Source organism: Cimex lectularius, unplaced genomic scaffold, assembly GCF_000648675.2.
Source record: "Cimex lectularius strain Harlan isolate CLEC.00 unplaced genomic scaffold, Clec_2.1 scaffold134, whole genome shotgun sequence".
Taxonomy (NCBI): domain Eukaryota; kingdom Metazoa; phylum Arthropoda; class Insecta; order Hemiptera; family Cimicidae; genus Cimex; species Cimex lectularius.
In genome coordinates this window covers 1,038,054-1,058,995 of record NW_019392747.1, presented here as the reverse complement: position 1 = coordinate 1,058,995, position 20,942 = coordinate 1,038,054, and the positions used below count along the sequence as shown (strand labels likewise).

Sequence of the window (20,942 nt, the reverse complement as noted above, 5' to 3'; positions counted from 1 at the left end):
AACTTTACTTAAAAAATATGTTTAAATCAAGAAATTTTTAAAAACCACTTCGGCGCAACGGTTTAGGGGTTAACTCGGCGCTCATCACTGTAAGGGAAAGGTCTCGGGTTCGAATCCAGCGGCCCTGCATTCTAACCCGACATTTTTCAAAAACACCGGCGCCCCGAGGGTTCATATAACCTCTGCTGTTGCGAACCCTCGTAAAAAAAAGAAAAAAGACCACTTCAAAATTTTATTTAAAATTTGAACAGATTTGAATTTAAAATAGTTCATGGAGAATCATGATTGTGGTGAAATAACAATACATATGGTTTTATTATACAATTTATTAACTTACAAAAAACATTCATTCACTTGCATATACACATAACAACAGAAAATATAAATATCCTATCATACAACACTAGCACATCAAGTTCAGCATGCCTAAACGAAGCATTTTAATGACAGCCTAACTTTAAATTATATTCAGTCATAGATCTGTTGCAACCACGTGGTTTTTTTATATTTCTTGTGCAAATATGAATACATCTTTTGTCAACTTGAAAACAACAAAAACAAATAACATTGAAACCAACGTAGCGTAACAGCAAAGAAATAAACTAATGAGTACTGAGAATAATAAATAAGAAAGAGGATTGAAACTGTACGACAAGCATAAATAATTGATGCACTTCAGGCAAAATAAATAGATTGCACTCAACCATTACTAATAGATTTTTATAATACATTTGACCGACATTCGTTCGGTTTTAAAATAATATATATTTGAAAAATCTGGCGTTAGCCGGCATATATCGCCTTTCCCAACGTTTGCTTTGCTATAAAAAATATCTAATGATATTAAAATTTATAAAAAACAATATTTAATCAGCGGTTTTAGTAATAAATACATTGATCAACAAGTTTTGCCAAATCTTTGAATCTTAAATATGTTTTTTTTTCTTTTTTGAAATAATTTAAATTCAATGCTTTTTGAACTATTTTTCTCAATAAATATTTCGAGATCCTTTTCTAAATTTGTCCTAAACTTCATTACAGGATAAATATAATTGTTGACAGTCGTCACCGCTTCTTCCCCTGCGTCCTGCTTCGTAATAAGAATCGAACCTTGTCGCTCCTGACCTCTGCATCATTAAACTGGCGACGTATCTACAAGAAGGGAAACAGGGACAATTAGTCGAGAGGGATTTTTCAAAAAGGACATACGGTGAAATTGATCCTTACGTTCCAAGTTGGCAGTAGATGGAGCTGGAACCGTTCGTGCTGTCAGAGCAATCCCTGTTCGCTTCGCACATGTACTTGAGCATGCAGCTTTCATCATCGGTTTTCATTGTCTTTACGTAACCCTAAAAGCAAAGTATAAGAATTAACACTAATATCTAATATAAGATAATAAAACTAAGCTGAAATGGAATCCCTTTTTTTTCCTCACGTTTTCACACTATTCGATCAAATACCTACAACGTTTTTCATTCCTCAAATAAAAATAAGAATTGTTCTTTTTGACACATCAACATCTTATATATGACGGGGAGAGAAGAAAAGCTTTAAACAAGTAGTTAAGTGTTTCAGACTTTCGTTTTAGCGGTCCTGGGCTCAAATCTTGGCCTAGGTCAAGGAATTTTAATTTGAGAATAATTTGTAAAAAGTATTATAAAATGGCTTGACCTTCCTAGGCGACACCACACGGATAGTGGTGTATAACACTAATTACTTTACATAGAGAGGGAGATAGAAAAAATATTTATTTACTATTAATTTTGACCGTTATTTACATGTTCATGTTCAAGTTAAATAATAATCTTTCTCTCTCTCTCTCTCTCTCTCTCTCTCTCTCTCGCTCTCTCTCTCTCTCTCTCTCTCATCAAAGCGTAAAATTTAGACTTATCGATCCAAATTGGAGGTTTTTCGATTCTCTTCTACTTTCACGAAAAATATTGTTGATCAATAAATTTCAGGAAAGTACAGGATAAACCTACGCGGCCCGAGAAAAAAATACAAGTGGTTTTCAGCTTAATAATTTTGGCTTTAGGTGTGTTAGATTATCTTTCGACCAAACTGAATACACACCGTGATTAAAGAAGTGTGTCAATGTTTTTAAGGCTTTAGTATCATCATTAATTTTTAAAAATACGCGTTTTCGCTTTTTCTTGCTTGCCTCAGTACTCAAATGTCTGGTTTCTGGTCTCCTTCTAGGTCAGAAAATAAAGTGAGACTGTGAAAACAATTACTCAGTAAACCCATTTTTCAATAAGTCTCAATTATATATTTTTTTTCAAAGGAATCCGAGACAGGATCTCTCAGAAAAATATCTGTGACTGCAGTGTGTTGCGGGTTAAGGCCAAAATCAAAAGTTTATGGAAATCGTGTTTTATTAATTTTGCCCCAAAAAATCGAGTGGCGTATACAATATCCCACGAAGATACTTTTCCGATTTCCCAAACGTCAGAGCACCAATGTTTTTAACACAATTTTTACAATTTTTGACTTCGTTTAGACCACTTTTCACTGCAACCACAGATAGTCTACTATTTATTAAATTATTAAATCTCTAGATAAACCCACTCAGCTCATTTATAAATTAAATTTGAAATTTTAAATCATTTCAATAAGTTAAATAAGCTTCTTCTAGTTACATTCTCTTCTTACATCCTTTTTCCTTAAAACCTGTTACTCCACCTGAATTAGAACCACTGTTCAACAACCTAAAAAAATAGCAACTCCTTTTTTAAAAATAATTTTGTGATAAAAATCTCTAAATTTATCATCAGTACCAGTATCACCTAGTACGTATTTTCCCCTCCATTAAAAAAAAATTCAAAAGAATTGGATAGAGGTTATCATGTTATGGGATCTTTCTAGATTTAAAAAAGGCTTTTAGACTCGAAAAAAAATTAGTAGGAATTGTTGAGGTTCCACATAACTTTATTGAGTCTTATTTAGTGGGTAGAACTCAGACGACAAAAGTTGGAACAGTCTATAGTAATTGCCTATCGTCTCTGGCGTCCCTCAAGGTTCGGTTTTAGTTCCCCTGTTTTTCCTTTGATATATTAATGATCTTTTAAAAACATCCGGTAAAGTTTTTAGTTACGCTGATGATACGTGTTTGATTTTTTCTGAAGGATAATTGATAATTTGTTTATATCTATTAACAATGATCTTAGACTTGTTAAAACATGGTTATTTTCTAACTGTAATTAAATTTTAAACAATGATAAATCCAAGATTTTACATTTTTCATTAAGTAAAAGATTAGTTTTAAAGAGCTTTAAATTTTGTCTCTATTTTATCTCATTTATCTCTCATCTCATATCTCATTTAACTGTAACTCCACAGTTTCAGTTAAATTAATACATTCAACTGTAACTGTTCCCCCATACCAATTACAAATAATAATAAATACTTGGGCGTTATATTATCCTCTAGGTTAAATTTTAAGTTTCACATTGGTTCTTTAGTTCTGCGACTGAGAAAACTCCTTTATTTATTCATTGTATTAAGAAAAATCCTAAATTTGTTAAAATCAGCTTATTATGTATTAGTTCAGTCTGTAATACGGTATGGTATTGTTTCATGAGGTGGACCAATAATTTTTATTTAAATCCATTAATTTCTCTTTTCAGAATCATCCTTTCTACACCTTTTAGATTCAACACAAATAAACTATACGATATTTTTCAGGTTCTAAAATTTAAACAATTATTTTTAACATGTTCTTGTTTGGAAGTCTTTAAAAATAACATTTTTGCTGAATCCTGACTCAAACAATGAGTATCAAACAAGACAAAAAGTAATTAATAATATTTTATATCCAAAGTAAACCCTAATTTTTACTTTAATTTTTTTTATGAAATGTTGTTTTTAGGTTTCTTTACACTCATAAAATTAGTTTTAACAAATTTATGATTTCAAAAATTTATTACTGTAAAATTTTAAATTTTTTAATTTGAATTTTCTTCGTGGTATATTTGCCATCATATGGCAATTATTGTATTCATCAATTTTTATTTTATCTTATTTGAATTTATTGCATTTTATTATTGTTTTATACACCTTCTAAGCTCTTTTCATTTAATTTTTAGCAATTTTTTGATTGACATAACTCCTGCCACCTCTTCCAGGCACTGCTTTTAGATGAAGGCGAAAATGTGCTGATCAGTTAAATAACTTAATTTTTAATTATTATTTTTTCCTTAATTTTTTCTTTTTATGTTCTATCTTACTTTATTATTGTACTTTTCGAAAATAACACTATTATTATTGTGTGGTATTTAGTGACCGTTAATTAATGATTATTTGGAGATCGTGAGATGCGGTCTGGTATGACATAGGTTCAGAAAAACATTTTCTTTATCGTGCCACCGTTTTGTTCACCTACACAGAAACCAAACACTTCGAGCCCTGAAGATGATCTCAATATAGGTCGAAACGTTGGCACGATAAAGAAAATGTTTCTCCAAAACCTACGTCTCACCAGACCGCATCTCACGATCTGCAAATAATCATTATTATTCTTATTTAAATAAGTGGGTTTGGATATGGCAAATCCTGGTAAATGAAAATCTATTACATATCAAAGCTGAAATTTAATAATAATAACTAAAAAACTCTCTCTTTGCAACCAAATTTCTTTCAACAATCCCTCCATGAAAAATAAAGATTATGTAAAAACATAAAATTTTCACTTCTCATCGCCAAATGTAAACTTTAACGTTTGAATTACAACAATATAATAGCTGGCAATTTAACTTTTGCCCTTGAAACATAAAAAAACCTGTATTTTATATTGAAGTACTAAGAATAATTATGTATATATATTTATTGAGGAATAACCCACCTTGAAAAGCGTGATTCCAGCGACAGCGGCTTCCGAGACAGTATCCTTTTTTCCGATGGAACGAGCAGCGATAGAACGGTGAGAGAAAGATGTTTTGAGGGCATCAAGAAGATTCACGACAATGTTGATGAACTGTAAATTTCGTAAAACATAACGAAAATATAGCACGCTCAAAAAACACACATAAAACAATCTAACAACAATCAATGTAAAAGTGCTTATTTACAACCATAGTTTCATATTGTTCCTATCAAAAATTCTAGAATTGATCTAATTTATTTGTAAAAATTTTTAATAATAGGAACGTTTTCTTTGTCTTTAATCTAATAGTCGTACATTTTTGTGAGGTGTATAATAATGACGTCAGTTTTGTCGTACCATCTCATTTTTTGTCGTACCTAGGTTTGTTTTTTATTTTAGCGAATAATTCCATATCTGCGTGGAATTTACCATTTATTTTTCTTAAAATTCTTTAAATTTAACTTTTGAGACCTCATACCTGAGCAGAAATAATGGCCATTATGATAGCAAATCATTAGTTTTTTTGCCCTTACGTTCTAGTAATTTTCCATATTTTAATCTGCTTTAATCTCACTACACGTAGTGTGGCCGTTTTCGATTTATATGTCAGATGTGTTTTGGCATCCTCATCTTCCTGTTCAGCGAGACATCTGAGTAACCAGTAAGACAGACAAAATAGCAACGATAGCCTGATCATATAGCAGTACACGACCAAACTGCAGAACAAGGCAAAACAAAAAGAATCAAAATTTGAATGGACCTGTAGCCTTTGATATGCACTATATATATANGGTGGATGGTCAGGATAGGAATGAGTGGATAGGGCTCGAGCAGTGTGGTAAGGATGGTTCGAAAGGTTGTTATGGACCGGATTAGTTCGTTGACAAAAGGAATATTGAGGTCTATGTGGATAGTGAGGTTAGTGATATAATAAGGTGCTTTGACAAACAGTCTAAGGACTTTCGATTGGAAGGGCTGGATGCGCTGGATATTGGAAGGCTTGGCAGTGCCCCACAGTTCTACTCCGTATGTCCATATTGGTCTTAGTAAAGTCTTGTACAGTGTTAGCTTTGAATTAATTGTCAAACTCGATTTCGGTCTTAAAAGTCTTCGTAGTAGTCCAAGTCTTATATTAAGTTGCTGTTTTTTTAAGTCTTGTGTGGGGAATCCACGTCAGTCTGCTGACGAGATATAGTAGCCTCAGGTATTTGACTTGAGTGGAAACTGGTATCTCTTTGTTGTTGATGTACAATGGAGGGCAAGACTGCCTTTTCAGCGTAAAAGTACACTGAGTGCAATTTTCTTCGTTCAGTCCTCCATTTTTTACACGAGTCTTCGATAAGCTCAAGGTGTTCCTGGATGTTGGAGGTAGCTTGGACAGGATTCGAGTTAGAGGATTGCGGTGTCGTCCGCGTAGGTGGTGGTAATAATTCAGGATGTGTTGGTAGGTCAGCAGTATAAATGATATATAGGACAGTGAAAAAGTAGGAGTTTTGGCAAGTTCTTCTTTTATCTGTACAGCATAAATCTTATATTTGTAAAAGTATAAAAAAATCGTACAACACCTATCAAGCATAAAGTCATCAGATAAAGAGTTTTCAATAACAAAATAAAGATATTAAAGGTTTTGCGTTTGATAACGTATGGCACAATGGACTGCTATTTACGCTTACGAACAGCCTTCTTAATCTATTCTCAAAATCCTATCTTTTCGACAATTGTTTTTTCGTTTGTTTTGCAAGTGCAGTCATTCCAGTTGACGCTGAAGACCCACAAAGTACATACCCCTCATACCCTAGGTATCCTAGGTCCAATCTTCTACTCAACTTACAACTACGATCTTTCTGTCATTTTGATCCTGTCATCTCCGCACGGTAACACAAATTTCCTTGCGAGAAGACAAAGATAAACGCGGTCTAAAGTGAATATTTACTTTTTACTCTTCGATCGCAATAGCTCTCTACATGTGCAACATCTTTTTACGACGATACTGTACGTTTCTTTGGACTATTTCTGGAAACACATGGACTGACTCAGAACCCTCGCACTAGACTAAAAGACTGGAACTGAAGCGACGATACTTCCTTCTCGCCATACATGACCGGCTGTCTAAACTTGTATTGACTAACAAACAACTCATCTACTACACTATAATATAGCCAATGTGGACTTAAGGAGTGAACTTGAAAGGCTCACCTAAACGCTCCTAAAAGATATTCGGAAGATGCAGGAGTTGAGTTTTTTGGGGATCTTGGATTGTTAAAATCTAAGATCTACAAAAAGTAGAAAATCCTTTCTACATATTAAATCTTATCATTCAAAATTCTACCAAAATTATTTTCGTCCATAATCTGGCAAGAACCAGATAACTTAACAACGGAGTAACAATAGTGGGACATCACTAGTGATTTTCTCATATAATAATGTCAGGGTGAACATATTTAATTCTTGTAATTTTATCAGCTGTGCATAAAAAAACTAATTGATTGAAATAAACTATTGCTTAAATGCTTAAGATGACCACCTTTTCTTGGTAAATACAAAAGATTTTATGCTTTGAGAATTTTTTAATAGAAGCTAAAGGCTTATTATTTCCATGTAAACGCATTATTTTAGAGCGATATAAGATGGTCATTCTAAAAGTCATTTATTAAAACAGTCAACAACCAAATAAAGAAGTTAACGTTACTGGCGTAAATGACTTTTTTCTTCAGTGGTGAATTATGATAAGCACTTTTCTTTATATAATTTATATTTAATGCGCAATAAAAGACATGATATATTTCATTATCAAAGTATTAAAAAAAAATTGAGGGTAATATAAGTCGATCAATCTAGCATTAAGTCATCTGACAAGGCTTAGTCAAGTATAGGTTGATAGTTCTTACTAACAGTTCTTACTAAAGTCGTTCCACAATTTCAATTCAAAAATTAAACATCTCATAATGTGTTAAATACAATACAATGTGTAGTGATTAGTGACCGTTAGTCGATGATTTTTCAGAAATCGTGAGATGCGGTCTGGTGTGATGTAGGTTCCAGAAAAACATTTTCTTTATCGTGCCAACGTTTCGATCTTTATTGAGATCATCTTCAGGGCCCAAGGTGTTTGTTTTCTGTGTAATTGTGCCATTCTTGCGTGTCGTGTTGGGCACTCTCACTTAGACACAAGACGTAGTCAATAACAAAAATAAATCGTTACAGTTAATGGCTAAAACAACTTTTTATTAACGATAAGCACCTTTATTTTTCTAATTTATTTTTTAACTGGGCAGTTGATAGATTATAAAAGAAATGTAGGGCAATAAAAGAAGGTTAATCTAGCATAAAGTCATTTAACAAACATAGGCAATAACAAATAAAGTCGTTTCTGTTATTTGCTAAAATAACGTTTTGCTTTATGTTTATTTAAGATAAGCACATTTCTTTTCCTAATATATTTTTGAATGGGTAGTAAAACACTTACGAAACCTCTGATTATCTGAATATAAAAACAAATATTAGAGCAACATTTGTCGTAAAGGTCATTTGACAAAACGTCAATAGTCAATAACAAAATAAAGTTATTGGCAAAAATGCACTTTTGCGTTGATCCTAGAAAAAGCTTTTGAGAAAAATTTAATCTTACAAACACACACTGTTAATGCCGACCTAAAGCAAGTGAATGTCATCAGATTATTACAAATATGATACATAAAATAAAATTTACAGTTAATTTGAACCAGAAGTGGACCATAAAGAATACAAGGAATTAATGTCCATAGTTAAGCGAATGTACAATTTAAAAAGGCAGAAGTGAAACTTAAACAGATAAAGTAATAAGAAAAAAAGAAGAAAATAGTCGTCGTACTTACTTCGCCCGCTTGCTTTGCCATGGTTGCTACTTGGTCTGGATCCCTTGAGCCGAGAAATGCCGAGAGGACAGCCGCTAACACACCCTGTATACCAGCCGTACCAAAAGCTTAGCCAATTATCCAACTACACCCAACATTCGTTTTATACTCATCTTTGGACCATGGCACGATGAGTATACAACGAGTGTCTCCACCTTTTATAACTATAAGCAAGAAGTGCTAAATGCAAGCAGTATTGTACATTGTTTATGTCCGAGTCGTTTCCTAATTAAATAAATTATGATCGCAATGGCAACGAGTTATAAAAATAAAATATGACATCTTTGACATTTGGCAATTTATCAACTCAATACAAATTTGTATTTGATATTTCGTGATTTGAATGATGTTAAACTATTGTTCTGAGTTCCATAATGTATATAAAGCAGGGAAATCAGTGGGAAAAATAAATGACGAGATTTTTTAAATCTGTATTGGTACGTCATTTCTCGTGTGGTTTCTCGTGTTTCATAAACTGGTCTAATTCTGCAAAGTTAAAGGACATTCAAAATTTGCAAAATCATTTTTCCGTTGTAGTCATTTGACATCAAGGTTTCAAAAGTCCACCGAGTGTGAAAATTGTTTAAATTATTTTACAAACTAGAATAAATCAGTAGAGCGTGAAGGTATAATTAATTAAAGAATTTATACGGATTAACGGTTATTATTTATCTTTTTAATAATTACGGAATAATTAAATGAAGAATTAACCGTATTGCGACGGAAAAACATTCAGTACGGTCGAAATACAACTTTTGTACACTTGTATTTTGGGCAAGATAAAAAAGTGAAAACCAAGAAATGCATAAGAAAATACCACTAAAACAGTAAATAAATGACCTATCTATTGAAGATTATTGGCCAAATATTACGAAAATTAATTAGTCAGCAATCTTATAAGCAAAGAAAAACACTGGAATGCTAGCTTTTATTTTGATATAATTAAAAGTGGGGGTCGGTGGCCGCAACGGTTTAGGCGTTGACATGGCGCCCATCCCTGTAAGGTAAAGGTCCCGGGTTCGAATCCAGCGGCCCTACATTCTAACCCTAAGGGTTAATATAACCTCTTCTGTTGCAAACCCTATATATAATTAAAAGACTAGTAGTTTTTGATCATGGCATGGTTATTGGCCATAATACTTTTTAATACAATCTTACTTTTACAATATTTAATGCTAAATGCTATTTTTGAAATTATTTTACAAATTACAATACATCGGTAGAACGTGTAGGTTAAGGTAATTAAAGAACTTATGCGGATTAACGGTCATTACCTTTCTTTCCTTTAATCATTCTGGAATAATTATTTTTATATCTTACAGATACAGCAGTTTTGTAATGAAAAAAAAAATTAAGTGACATGGTATCACAAACTTTTCACAATTCACTATTTTTAGTGGTCCGCTTGACCAATTGATATCTTTCAATTAATTAAGGTTTTTAGTTGGGATAAAAAATTCAGTGTCACGAGTGGGATTCGAACACACGATCTTCGGCTAGATACGCCGCTGCACTACAACTTCAGCTATCGTGATTTCGATCCGCTCGGACACTAACTTCCCATCTCAACCGCACCTTTTGAATTTTCCCTCCTTTTTGCCATTTTTCAAATGTCTTATAATATATTTGATTCTCCGCGACAAATGAAATGGCCACGGAGAGTTTTAGTGAAGGTATACTTCATTTTAAACTTATTCAATTCACTAGTTTTAGTGGTTCGCTTGACCAATTAATGTATTTCAATTAATTAAGGTTTGTAATTGAGATGAATGAAAAATTGCAAAAAGAAGGAAAATTCAAAAGGTGGGGTTGAGATAGGAAGTTAGTGTCCGAGTGGATCGAGGTCACGATAGCTCAAGTGGTAGAGCAGCGGCGTATCTAGACGAAGATCGTGGGTTCGAATCCCGCTCGAGCCATTGACTTTTTTATCTCAACTAAAAGCCTAATTAACTTTTCACAATTGTTTCTTGGCCAAGATAAAAATGTTGAACCGTTTCGGTTTTTCATAATCATTGAAACTTACTAAAGAGTGCGACCGCTTTTAAACTCTTTTGAAATTGGTTCACGACAAGAAAAAGTGAGTGAATATGAAATTAAATTTTTTTGTCTTTTATAGTTTGTTGATTCTCAATGATGATTCTTGTCGACTTAACCCTTCCGTCGTTGTCACATAATTTTAATGTTGAATTTTGTTCATTAAGGTCAGTGATTGAGTTAACTATCAATTGTAGTATATTTACAGAATTAATTATATTCTTTTACTTGCTAGATATTGGATGTGCCTATTCCTTAAAATTATGTGACATTAACAGATAAGAGTAATTACCTATAGATATATATACACTTTAACTGGTATATTAATATGAAAACTAAAACTTTTATCAATAATGTTAATATTCCAGAAGTTAAAAATAAAGTTGAAATAAGAAATGTTTTTACAAAAAAAAGAAGATTTCTGAGCAACATTAGTTGCTGGCTGTTTAGAGAATAGAAGTTTCCGAATCTACTTTATACAATTTGTATATACAGTTTTAGAAATAAAATTTAAAAATACTGTGCATGCACTAAGTTTTTTAGAATTATGCCGAAAGGGACTCACTTGCATGGGTGAAGAATTGTCGACCTTGTCGATTCCATCGCCGCCGACTCCGCCGCCTCCCAAGAAAGCGGAAAGGATCCTCAGGCCGACCGTGAGCAAGTTGGTCCAGGGGGATGCTGGAGCCACGCCCTGAAACATATCTTCATAAAGTTTTGTCCTTTGTGAAAAAAAATTACGAGCCGCTTACAGTGTCGGTGTCGAGACCGTCTGACTTGTTGGGACCGTTATGAGAGCCTATGGGGTTAAATAGCATCTGCATGACCATGGCGATCATGTTGCTCCATGAGAACCCGCCATCCTGAAATTAAAAATCTTTTAACATCAGATTTCTAATTTTCCATGATAACTGATAAGCGTTTTTTTTTAATGTCCGTATTTACAGGAATTTGGTTGGTGTTAAGGTCATCTAAGTCGTTCCTGTCTTCGAGGGCTGCGATCTTCTTGACGGAATTCGGCTTTTCCGCGAATTTTCTCCCCTCCTGACCTTGAAAGCCGCGTTGTGCCTGTTCGCCCTGGATGCCGGGTACGCCTGGGTACGCGATCGCTGGCAGCAAAGAGCTGGTCGCGATTAGGCAGACCAGGCTCAAACTCATTATCTGTCTACTGTTCATCCTCTGTAATGAAAATGAAAAATAAATGAACCCGCGGTGGGAACTGCAAAATGTAAAAACCCGATGTCGGGTGAGAGCCTTGACCTAACAGAATGGAAACGCGGTCTAGAGAACTTTCTCGAAGATATCCTAGATCCTGGTAGACGGCATGACGCATCCCAATTTCTCCTCTTTTACATACCGATGCCTCTGGGTAAACCTTCCAAATATCCTCCCATTTATTGCATAATATACAAAAAATTTAAAATTGTATTTGGTTATCAAAAACCTTTAATGAAACTTTTTTATTACATTTATTTGATATTTACAACTAAAAATATTGTATTAAGTAAATATGTTATATATGTTAAATTTGCTATTTGAGTCTCTTATAGGAGAAGTTTCCCAGCGGCAACACTCCCTCACACAGAAACCTTTTCAATTTTCACTCAATGAGAAGTCTCGAGAGTTGGGAGTTTTCGGATAGGGTTGGTTGTCGTACTAATATTGTCGGGTGTGTTCATGAAATTTTTTACAGTGGGTTTTGATGAGTTCATGTACACTAAAAGTGTAATTTGAAACGTAAAAAGGAGCATTTATAATTTGGCAGAGAATTTTAGATTGGATTCATTGTAGACGTTGGGAATTGGAATATTTGGTTGAGCCCCACACTTCACAACGTACACCCAGAAAGGTCTAATCGTTGTATTGTAAATTAAAAGTTTGTTTTCAATGTTTAATTTTGATCGGGATTCAAGTAGTGTTTTTAACGATTTATAACGTCGTTTTGTTTGCTGTCTTTTCAGTCTTGTCTGGGGATTCTAAGTCAGTCGTGTATCCGTGAAACATCCACGATAACGAACAAGGTCAGTGATAGGCAATGGGATTCCATTTATACTCACTGCAGGTCAGATATTTTTACACAAGGTAAAATTTATCAGTACGCTGCTCATTCAGGTATTGTTTTAAGTGTTGAGGTTAATTGAGGTTTCCGAATTAATTAAAATATACAAAATTTAGCTAAAAATAAAACCTGATGGATAAAATATTAAATCAACCACTTTCTACAGAATTAATTTTAAACAACATAACCACACACGTTTTGCGTAGTTTCTACAATAAATTTACTCCCACAATAACAATAAAAACAACTACAAAGGAACAAAACAATGATCTCATATCGTTAAGACGATTTTCATGTCAGATGACCATCTGGCTTGCTTTTCAAGAAAAAGTGGCACAAGAACCACAATAACGCGTTGTCCAATCTGAAAAGCGATGTTGGCCCAGTTCCCCACCTTTGTTCCCCAAAGCCTCATTATATTCTATAAGCCTGAAAAGTTTGAAGACTTTATAACAATTGAGAGTGTAGTAAGTTGACCTGAAATCAACTTTGATGAAACTCCGATAACTCGAAATATTTTTTTTTCAGATTGTGCGTTCAAAAACGTAATGTATTCACCGATGAGAATCCTTCTCGCACTGGTCTTAATTGGGCATGTTTGATGTTTCTGTATCAGAGCAGAACATGACCTTGAATCACAACCGTGACCATTGGAAATGGCTCGATCATCGTCATGATTTATGAGGTAAAATACAACTTTCTTTTCTTTCCCCAACCCTTAGAGTGTTTTCACCTTTTAACACATCGAAAAAAGTTAACAAGTATATGAAAGCAAGTATTGCTCTAATAATTCTACACTTATAATAGTCAATCGACTTTTTCGGAGTAATGCTTTCTTAATTTTAAGCAAGAATTGTTAAATTGGTGTTATTTTTTAATTGGTTTTACGCGAGTCAACGTTAATTTACTGGTGTGATGATTATGTGAATTATAAATAATTTTAATTAATTTGAAACTTCTTCACTAATCATAATCCTCATGTAAAAAACATATTTTTATTAAAAATACGTTCCATTCCATATATTTAAAACATTACTTTAATGCTCTGATAATGAAACGATGAGGGATGTAACAGAATTTCATTAAAACATTCTTCATTTTGTAAATATTATGTTAAACCAAACATTTTTCTTAAACGATAAAAGGAAAATGATGTTCAGGTCATTTCTCTATAGACATCATCAGTATAGTCTGAGAGTGCATGGCCCATGACTACACGTGTTTGTATCATCAAATTACAAGACCTTTCTCAAAACGTTTTTTGGGAAATGCCTTAGAAAATATCATGAAAATATTAGATAATTGATGTGTATAATTGACGATTAAACGTACAATTTTATGAAAACTTATGTCAATACATCTTTCATCTGGGTTGTTATTAAATAAGTATAAACTTTGTGGTGCCGGCTTTTATTTTCGTATAACTTAAAAGACTATTTTAGCAGTTTTTGGTCCTTTGCATGCTGATTGGCCAATTTTTTTATTATGGCCGTTTTAGCTTAGTTTTAGGATGTTGATATGTGGGATTTGATACAGATATTTGACGAAATGGTTGAATTTTTAAAAATTTTTGCTGTTGACACGTTCTCTATTATTTTGCAAGATTCAGAAACATGGGTTCACGGCCGGGTTTAGCGGCAGCTTTCACTCTCATATCTTGGAAATCGAAATTATCGCCGGCCAAATCGAAAGCTGATCAAGTTCTGTCTCGGTCGTTATTACATTTCAAGTTTGGAATTTCCTCTTCTTAAAGGGCGAAATTTAACTATAAAAAAATCGATACTTGCAGTTCCCAGCGTCTGGCAGGACGTGATGGCCGGTGGTCGTTGTCCAAAAGAAAGAGACCACAGGGAGAAAAACAAAAATGAGGCCAATGTTATTAGAGGGCGGGAGGTGAACGACCCAACCTAGACCTTCTATGGTACCTCGCAATCCCGTTACCTCCACTCGGTCATGAAAGTATCACGTATGACTAACGATCAGCTCATTTACAAATAAGAATTTGGATTAACCTTTTGATATAAAGTAAGAACAATTTTAGCCGATTACAACTCCTCTACTCAATATTAAACCTTAGAGCACAATAAATACGTATTACAAATAAATAATATATAATATATTTATTTTATGTTAAAAATATATTATTATATTTTATATATATTAATGCCCTCTGTTGGTTGATGAACATCAGTTGATTTTATCCGATCATCCTGGTCTGCTAAGTCACAATGGTCTATGAACAAGTCACTAAGATAAGGATTGAGGAAACATCATACAGACCAACCACTGAAGATGACAAAATGTCAAAACGCGACTTACAAACCAAAGCAGTGATCACGATGATCTGAAGTCCAAACTACATATTTTTTCACCTCACACTTTTATGTGTGGTGTTTAATGACCGTTAATTAATGATTATTTGGAGATCGTGAGATGCGGTCTGGTGTGTCGTAGGTTTTAGAAAAACGTTTTCTTTATAGTGTCATTTTCTTTTTTCACATAAGTACATGTACTTGTAAAATTTAAACAATATTTATAAATCCCAGGCTCTGAAGATGATCTCGATAAAGATCGAAACGTTGGCGCGATAAAGAAAATGTTTTTAAAAAACCTACGTCACACCAGATCGCATCTCAAGATCTCCAAATAATCGAACTTTTATTATAAGCAAAATGTCGTCTTTCATCCTTTCTGTGAGTTTTTCCCCGAGTTTTTCGTTTTTTCCAGTTTACTACAGCTTTATGAACTTTGGGGTCTGTGGGTTTTTAAATTTTATTTTGTTATTAAACGCTATGTAGTACAAGGTAATATTTAATTCAATTAATTAAGGTTTTTTAATGGAGATAAAAAAGTCAGTGTCACGAGCGGGATTCGAACCCTCGATGTTCGGCTAGATACGCTGAGGTTGAGATGGGAAGTTAGTGTCCGAGCGGATCGAAGTCACGATAGCTCAAGTGGTAGAGCAGCAGCGAAGTTCGAATCCCGCTCGACACTGACTTTTTTATCTCGACTGAAAAACCTTAATTAATTGAAATATATTCAATGGTCAAGCGGACCACGAAACTAGTGAATGTCATATTGAATAAATTGTCAAATTGGCTTTATAAAAATTATGGTTTAGTGAGGGCAAATAAAATTAACATTTTAGAACAATACATTAATAATACATAATTTTGTGCCTCTTGAGGACTAAATTGCTATGGCTGTTCGGTTTATGAAAAGAAAAAAAATACATATATATTTTCCTACTTATATGTTATTTAAGACATTTATTGATAATTTATTAAATTGTGATTGATATGTCTTATTACATGTAGTTACGTGGATTTTTGGGATTGCATTAACTGTATAGGTCATTTGTATTTATTTGGGATATAACTGGCCCTTTCTAATGCGGTTAATGTTGTGGATTTCTTACAGATATGCTGTTACTAATCACTTTTGAGTTTCACTCGGATTCTCTTTCACCTTTCTACCCTAACTGCTCGACATCCGATCGTTTCGTCTCGAGCCGCTGCTCTCTTCTTCCGTTTTGACAATATTACACTTTTTCTTTTTTTTTTAAACCGTCGGTCGGATTTCCACGGTACCGTAAAGGCGGTACGCGAATTGTGAAAGGTAAACCCAAGAGTGGAAGTCGGTGTATTAATAAATTCCATTTGACCTAGTCGTAGAGGGAAAGCTGGAATTCCGAGAGGTGCTCGCTCCTAAAAGGCTGAGTAGGCCAAGAATGTCCCAGGATAACGGTTCACCCCCAATCACCTTCATTGCGTGTTTTAGTGAAGAAAAGAGAAAAAACAGCATCCTTTTTCCCGAGTTTATAAACCATGAGATGGCTGGAAAAACGAAAGGGTCCTCTGTCCTCTCACCGAAGACTTTCTTCGCTTTCTTCTACTCTAATCAACATTCAGACACATTCATCCCTCTACAATTTAAAACTTATACTTAATTATTAAAAATAAATAAAAATAAAAAGTACATATTATTTATCTTATTCAGTAGTTCTGCAACTTCGACTTTCTTATAAGACTCTTTTTATAAAAGAAAGACCAAGTTTACTTTAAAAAAAATTGTCTTAAAATCTGCAACTACATAAAAAAATTAATATATCAATAAAATAAATATTAAAACTTACTTCTCTGATCTATCGAGTATCGTAGTGTACTATCACAAACACAGCGGATGGCACTAGAGTGGTTTGGGCTCGGCCCTCCCATTCCCTTTATATACCATGACCTACTTCACCACCCCTTCTCGAAGTCTTCTACCTCTCCGCTGCCGGCGAAACCCCCAACCCATTATCTCAAACAATTTTTTTGTCCACCAGTTTTGAAAGTGATTCCTGAGCAAGGGGAAGCTTCGATCGTGTTGCATCAGCTTTTTCGTTCGATTGTCTTTTTTCTACGGGCTAAAAGGTTTTCTGGGATGGTTAGGCTCCGGCTCCTCGAAGATAACCTACACGTGTTAAATCTCAATTAAATTTAAAAAAACAAACAAATATCCCTCGTAAAGTTTTTTGACCAGACTTTCGATGAAATTCCAAAACCGACTTGACGTCTGGCAGAATTAGAAAGTCGAATGATTCGTTGAACTGTAGATTGTCTGGAAAGATTACAAATAAAGCTGAAGGAAGGCGAACACTTGAATGTGTTTTGAAAAGTGCAGTACTTAAAAAACGTTAAAAACTTATTATTGTTGAATTTTATATTATATAAACCATGTTGAAGGCACAGTAGTACCAAATTAATAGTGCGTAGAGTCCTGAGAGGTGACAAACCTTGATGATCTTTCGATCATACACGTGCACTTATTTTGCTTGTTTGCGTTTCAGATCTATTCGGCCCACCAACCCTATAGTCCTGACCAATCTCCTTCAGACTACATAAACTAACAACTGAAGATGCTGAAAAATCGAAACGTCCGACAGAAAAAATCAGCGACAACAGACCATGACTGTCAACACAGTATTTAAGAAGACAGGCTTTTACATGCAAAACAGATACAGTTTCTTGACTACAAAATCATCAACAAACTTAATTACAATCATAAAAATGTTCTGGACTAAAAATGAGAAGCCTTGAAGGTCAAACTGCAAACAATTGCTAAATATTTCTTTTTAGCAGATAGTACCTTGATTGACGTGACTGTATTTCTAAAAATTAAACACTTTAGTGACCTTATAATTTATTTTGAAATATAAATAAATCACAAATAAGAATAAGAATAAATAAATAGCAGACAGCAAGAAATCTGAGGCGCCTTCTCTACGGCATTAAAGTCTCCCAACTAATTTTCAATATGTCGAAGGCAAAGTGTCTTTTACATACACAATATAAGTATAACAATTTCTTTATTGTTGTTATATTGATTGTGTTATCAAGTTATATAACTTTTTTCAATAGTTTGAATAACTGAATGTGCCCTGGGTCATCCAAAGAACTCAAAAATCCGCTTTCTTTTGCCACCAACCTTTTCTCACTTGTTTTATTCTCGACCCAGATATGGTTTCTATTTTGGTCTGTTTTCTGCTATATTCTTGCCAAGTGACTGTTTTCGACTGTGTTGTGTCCGTAGGTTTGTTTTTTATTTTCATCTTTTTTTAAAGGAAGCTTCTAGATGAAAACAGTCGAGGACCGAATCCGTTTTATCTCAAGTCAACTAACAAAGGCCACGTCAACAGCGAGTCAACCTGCGCGACGTCTATCAGCCAACCAAGCGACTCGAATGTCTCCCAAGGCTTGTCGGTGTAGCAAAAATAAATTATATTATGCAGATATGTTTGATAAAACACAATAGTTTTGTAAGGAAAACGTTATTTATTGGTTATGTTATAGTAATTATAATAGTCTCCCCAGGGTCGTCGGAGAGGCTCTTGCGAGTCTAGAGCAGGACCGGTAGATGGCCCTCAGAGAACCTGAGCAGGAGGCGAGGTATCACCCGACTGAGGATTGGCCATACGCGGTTGACACACGGGCACCTGCTTTGGGACCAAAGCCCGCGCAGATGACCCTTATGCAGAGAAAGGTTGCTCGCTGTGTCCCATATAATAGAGGCGTGTCATGCCTTGGCTCCATACAGAGAGCGTGTAGGCATACCGCCGACGGAGTTCTCGAGCACGGTAGCGAGTTTCAGAGATCCCTGTTCCGCTTTTTAGGGGAAATTTTTTTTTTTTTTTGTGTATGTTATGTGTTTTGTGTTTTGTGTCTATATGATTTGTCTGAGTGCATGTATTTATTAGCGTGAATGGCGAGGGGTGAGGGTGAAATATAACGTCATCATCGCCCCTCGAACGTAAAGAGCGTAAGAGTGTGTGTTCGGGATCGATGGCCGAATTTTTATAAAAGTCTCCATCGACCCCCATCTAGATTAATTATAGGTCGGTGGAGGAATATCAAGTACTCCACCGATCAAACGGAATGAGTGTACTGTAAGGATGTATTTATGTGTATGAATGTATTTATTTGCATGAATGTAGTGTTTGAAAGGGTAAATAGAAATAGACTTAGTTGGGGGCTGAAATGACCTAGATGTCGGAAGCCCCAGTCAAAAAAGAAAAAAAATAGTCTCCCTACCCAAGAAGATCTAGAATTGATTAAAAACATACATCTCTTTCTAAATGCTCAGTTGATATCTTCGCTTAGGGCTGAAGATCTGTTGGCGGAATTTATAAAAGGGACACAAATAACTAAAATTACACTCAGACGAACCACTAAAAATGACCAGGATGATTGGAGACGAAGAAATGATTAAAGTTTGATAACATGTGATAAAGTTCATAGAAAGAGTTTTTGTCTCTTTTTATTTTCAAATCATTTAGGGAATAGTTTTTCACAATTTTGTAGAATGTTGCTGCAAAAATACTTGTATTATAACTTATATATGACGCAGTTTGTGGATTTTTTTGAATCAATGAACTCGTAGGACAAATTATTGTACTGTACAATGCTCGATGTAGTTTTTGCTTCTTCCATTGACATAAATTTTTAAAATAATAGATCCTCTGCTATTAATGCTTCTCTCTAGACGTCGCAACCCCTTTCCAGTGTGTAGTCTAGTCGCTTGCTCCTTGCCGGATGATCTGAAAAGATCAAATTACACTATATAATGACAGATTTCTTGTTGAGATCTGCGAGCTAATGATATGTAGTTTGGTCCCCTTTAATTATCATGCTCTTCCTATCCTAGTTGCTTTTGTCTGTCAGATGCGTTTCCAATTTAGCCATCCCCAATGTATAGTAGAGATATTGCTCCTTCGGAATACACAGCATAGGCAGACCAGGATAATCTGAAAAGACTAAACTACATTATATAAGGAGAGATTTCATTTGAGATCTGGGAAGTAGTGAACGTGTAGTTTGATCTCTTTCGATCACATGTTCATCTTATCCTCATTGTTTTTGCCTGTCAGACGTGTTTCAACTTTTAGACGTCGAAATAGTATATTCCAGCTCTTGCTCCTTCAGAGTTCATAGTCTTAGTCAGGAAAGACTAAACTACATTTAACGCAGGACAGTTTGTGGCAATAAAAGGATATATTGCGTCAAAACGTTTATTATTCACTAATATTTCACTAATATCCCACCTTTTTATCCTTGCCCAAGACACCCGGCATGACGGGCCAACTTCTTTCGGCAACGCTGTAGTACGCTTCGGCTTTTCTAAAAAATTTTATTGGTTACAGTTACCAAAATACTTACCTATCATTTTTAGTCATGTTTTTATTATAAGATTTAATTTGTACATTACTCAGTTTTTAACGTTTTACATGGTAACACATTTTGGCTCCGTCCATTGACACTATCAGCGTTTATTTTTTCAAATAATGGATCTTCTTATGTAGCTGTTACATTAATTTGTATTAAGAAAGGGTAGTTGAACAATAAAAGTACATTTTAATAATCGTTTGTCTATATGTTTTGTCTGAGTGCATGTATTTATTAGCGTGAATGGCGAGAGGTGAGGGTGAACGTCATCATCGCCCCTGGAACATTGAGAGCATAAGAGTGTGTGTTCGGGGTCGATGGCGGAATATATATAAAAGTACTCCATCGACCCTAGATTAGTTTGAGTATAGGTCGGTGAAGGAATATCAAGT

At 34.4% G+C, this 20,942-nt stretch overlaps 1 protein-coding gene across 2 annotated transcripts; it reads right to left on the bottom strand.

Annotated features, from left to right (window-relative positions):
• Positions 1-308: 308 nt before the first annotated feature.
• Positions 309-17,055, bottom strand: LOC106670216. Of its 2 annotated transcripts, XM_014400332.2 has the most exons (8): positions 16,983-17,055; positions 11,734-11,967; positions 11,541-11,651; positions 11,354-11,482; positions 8,716-8,799; positions 4,841-4,972; positions 1,228-1,349; positions 309-1,152 (listed from the first exon to the last, which is right to left on the bottom strand). In XM_014400332.2, exons 2-8 carry the CDS (start codon positions 11,962-11,964, stop codon positions 1,026-1,028), a joined length of 936 nt encoding a protein of 311 aa, XP_014255818.1. In that variant the 5' UTR covers positions 11,965-11,967; positions 16,983-17,055; the 3' UTR covers positions 309-1,025. The 2 variants fall into 2 exon arrangements, with proteins under 2 accessions (XP_014255818.1, XP_014255819.1); XM_014400333.2 differs by lacking the exon at positions 8,716-8,799.
• Positions 17,056-20,942: the final 3,887 nt, after the last annotated feature.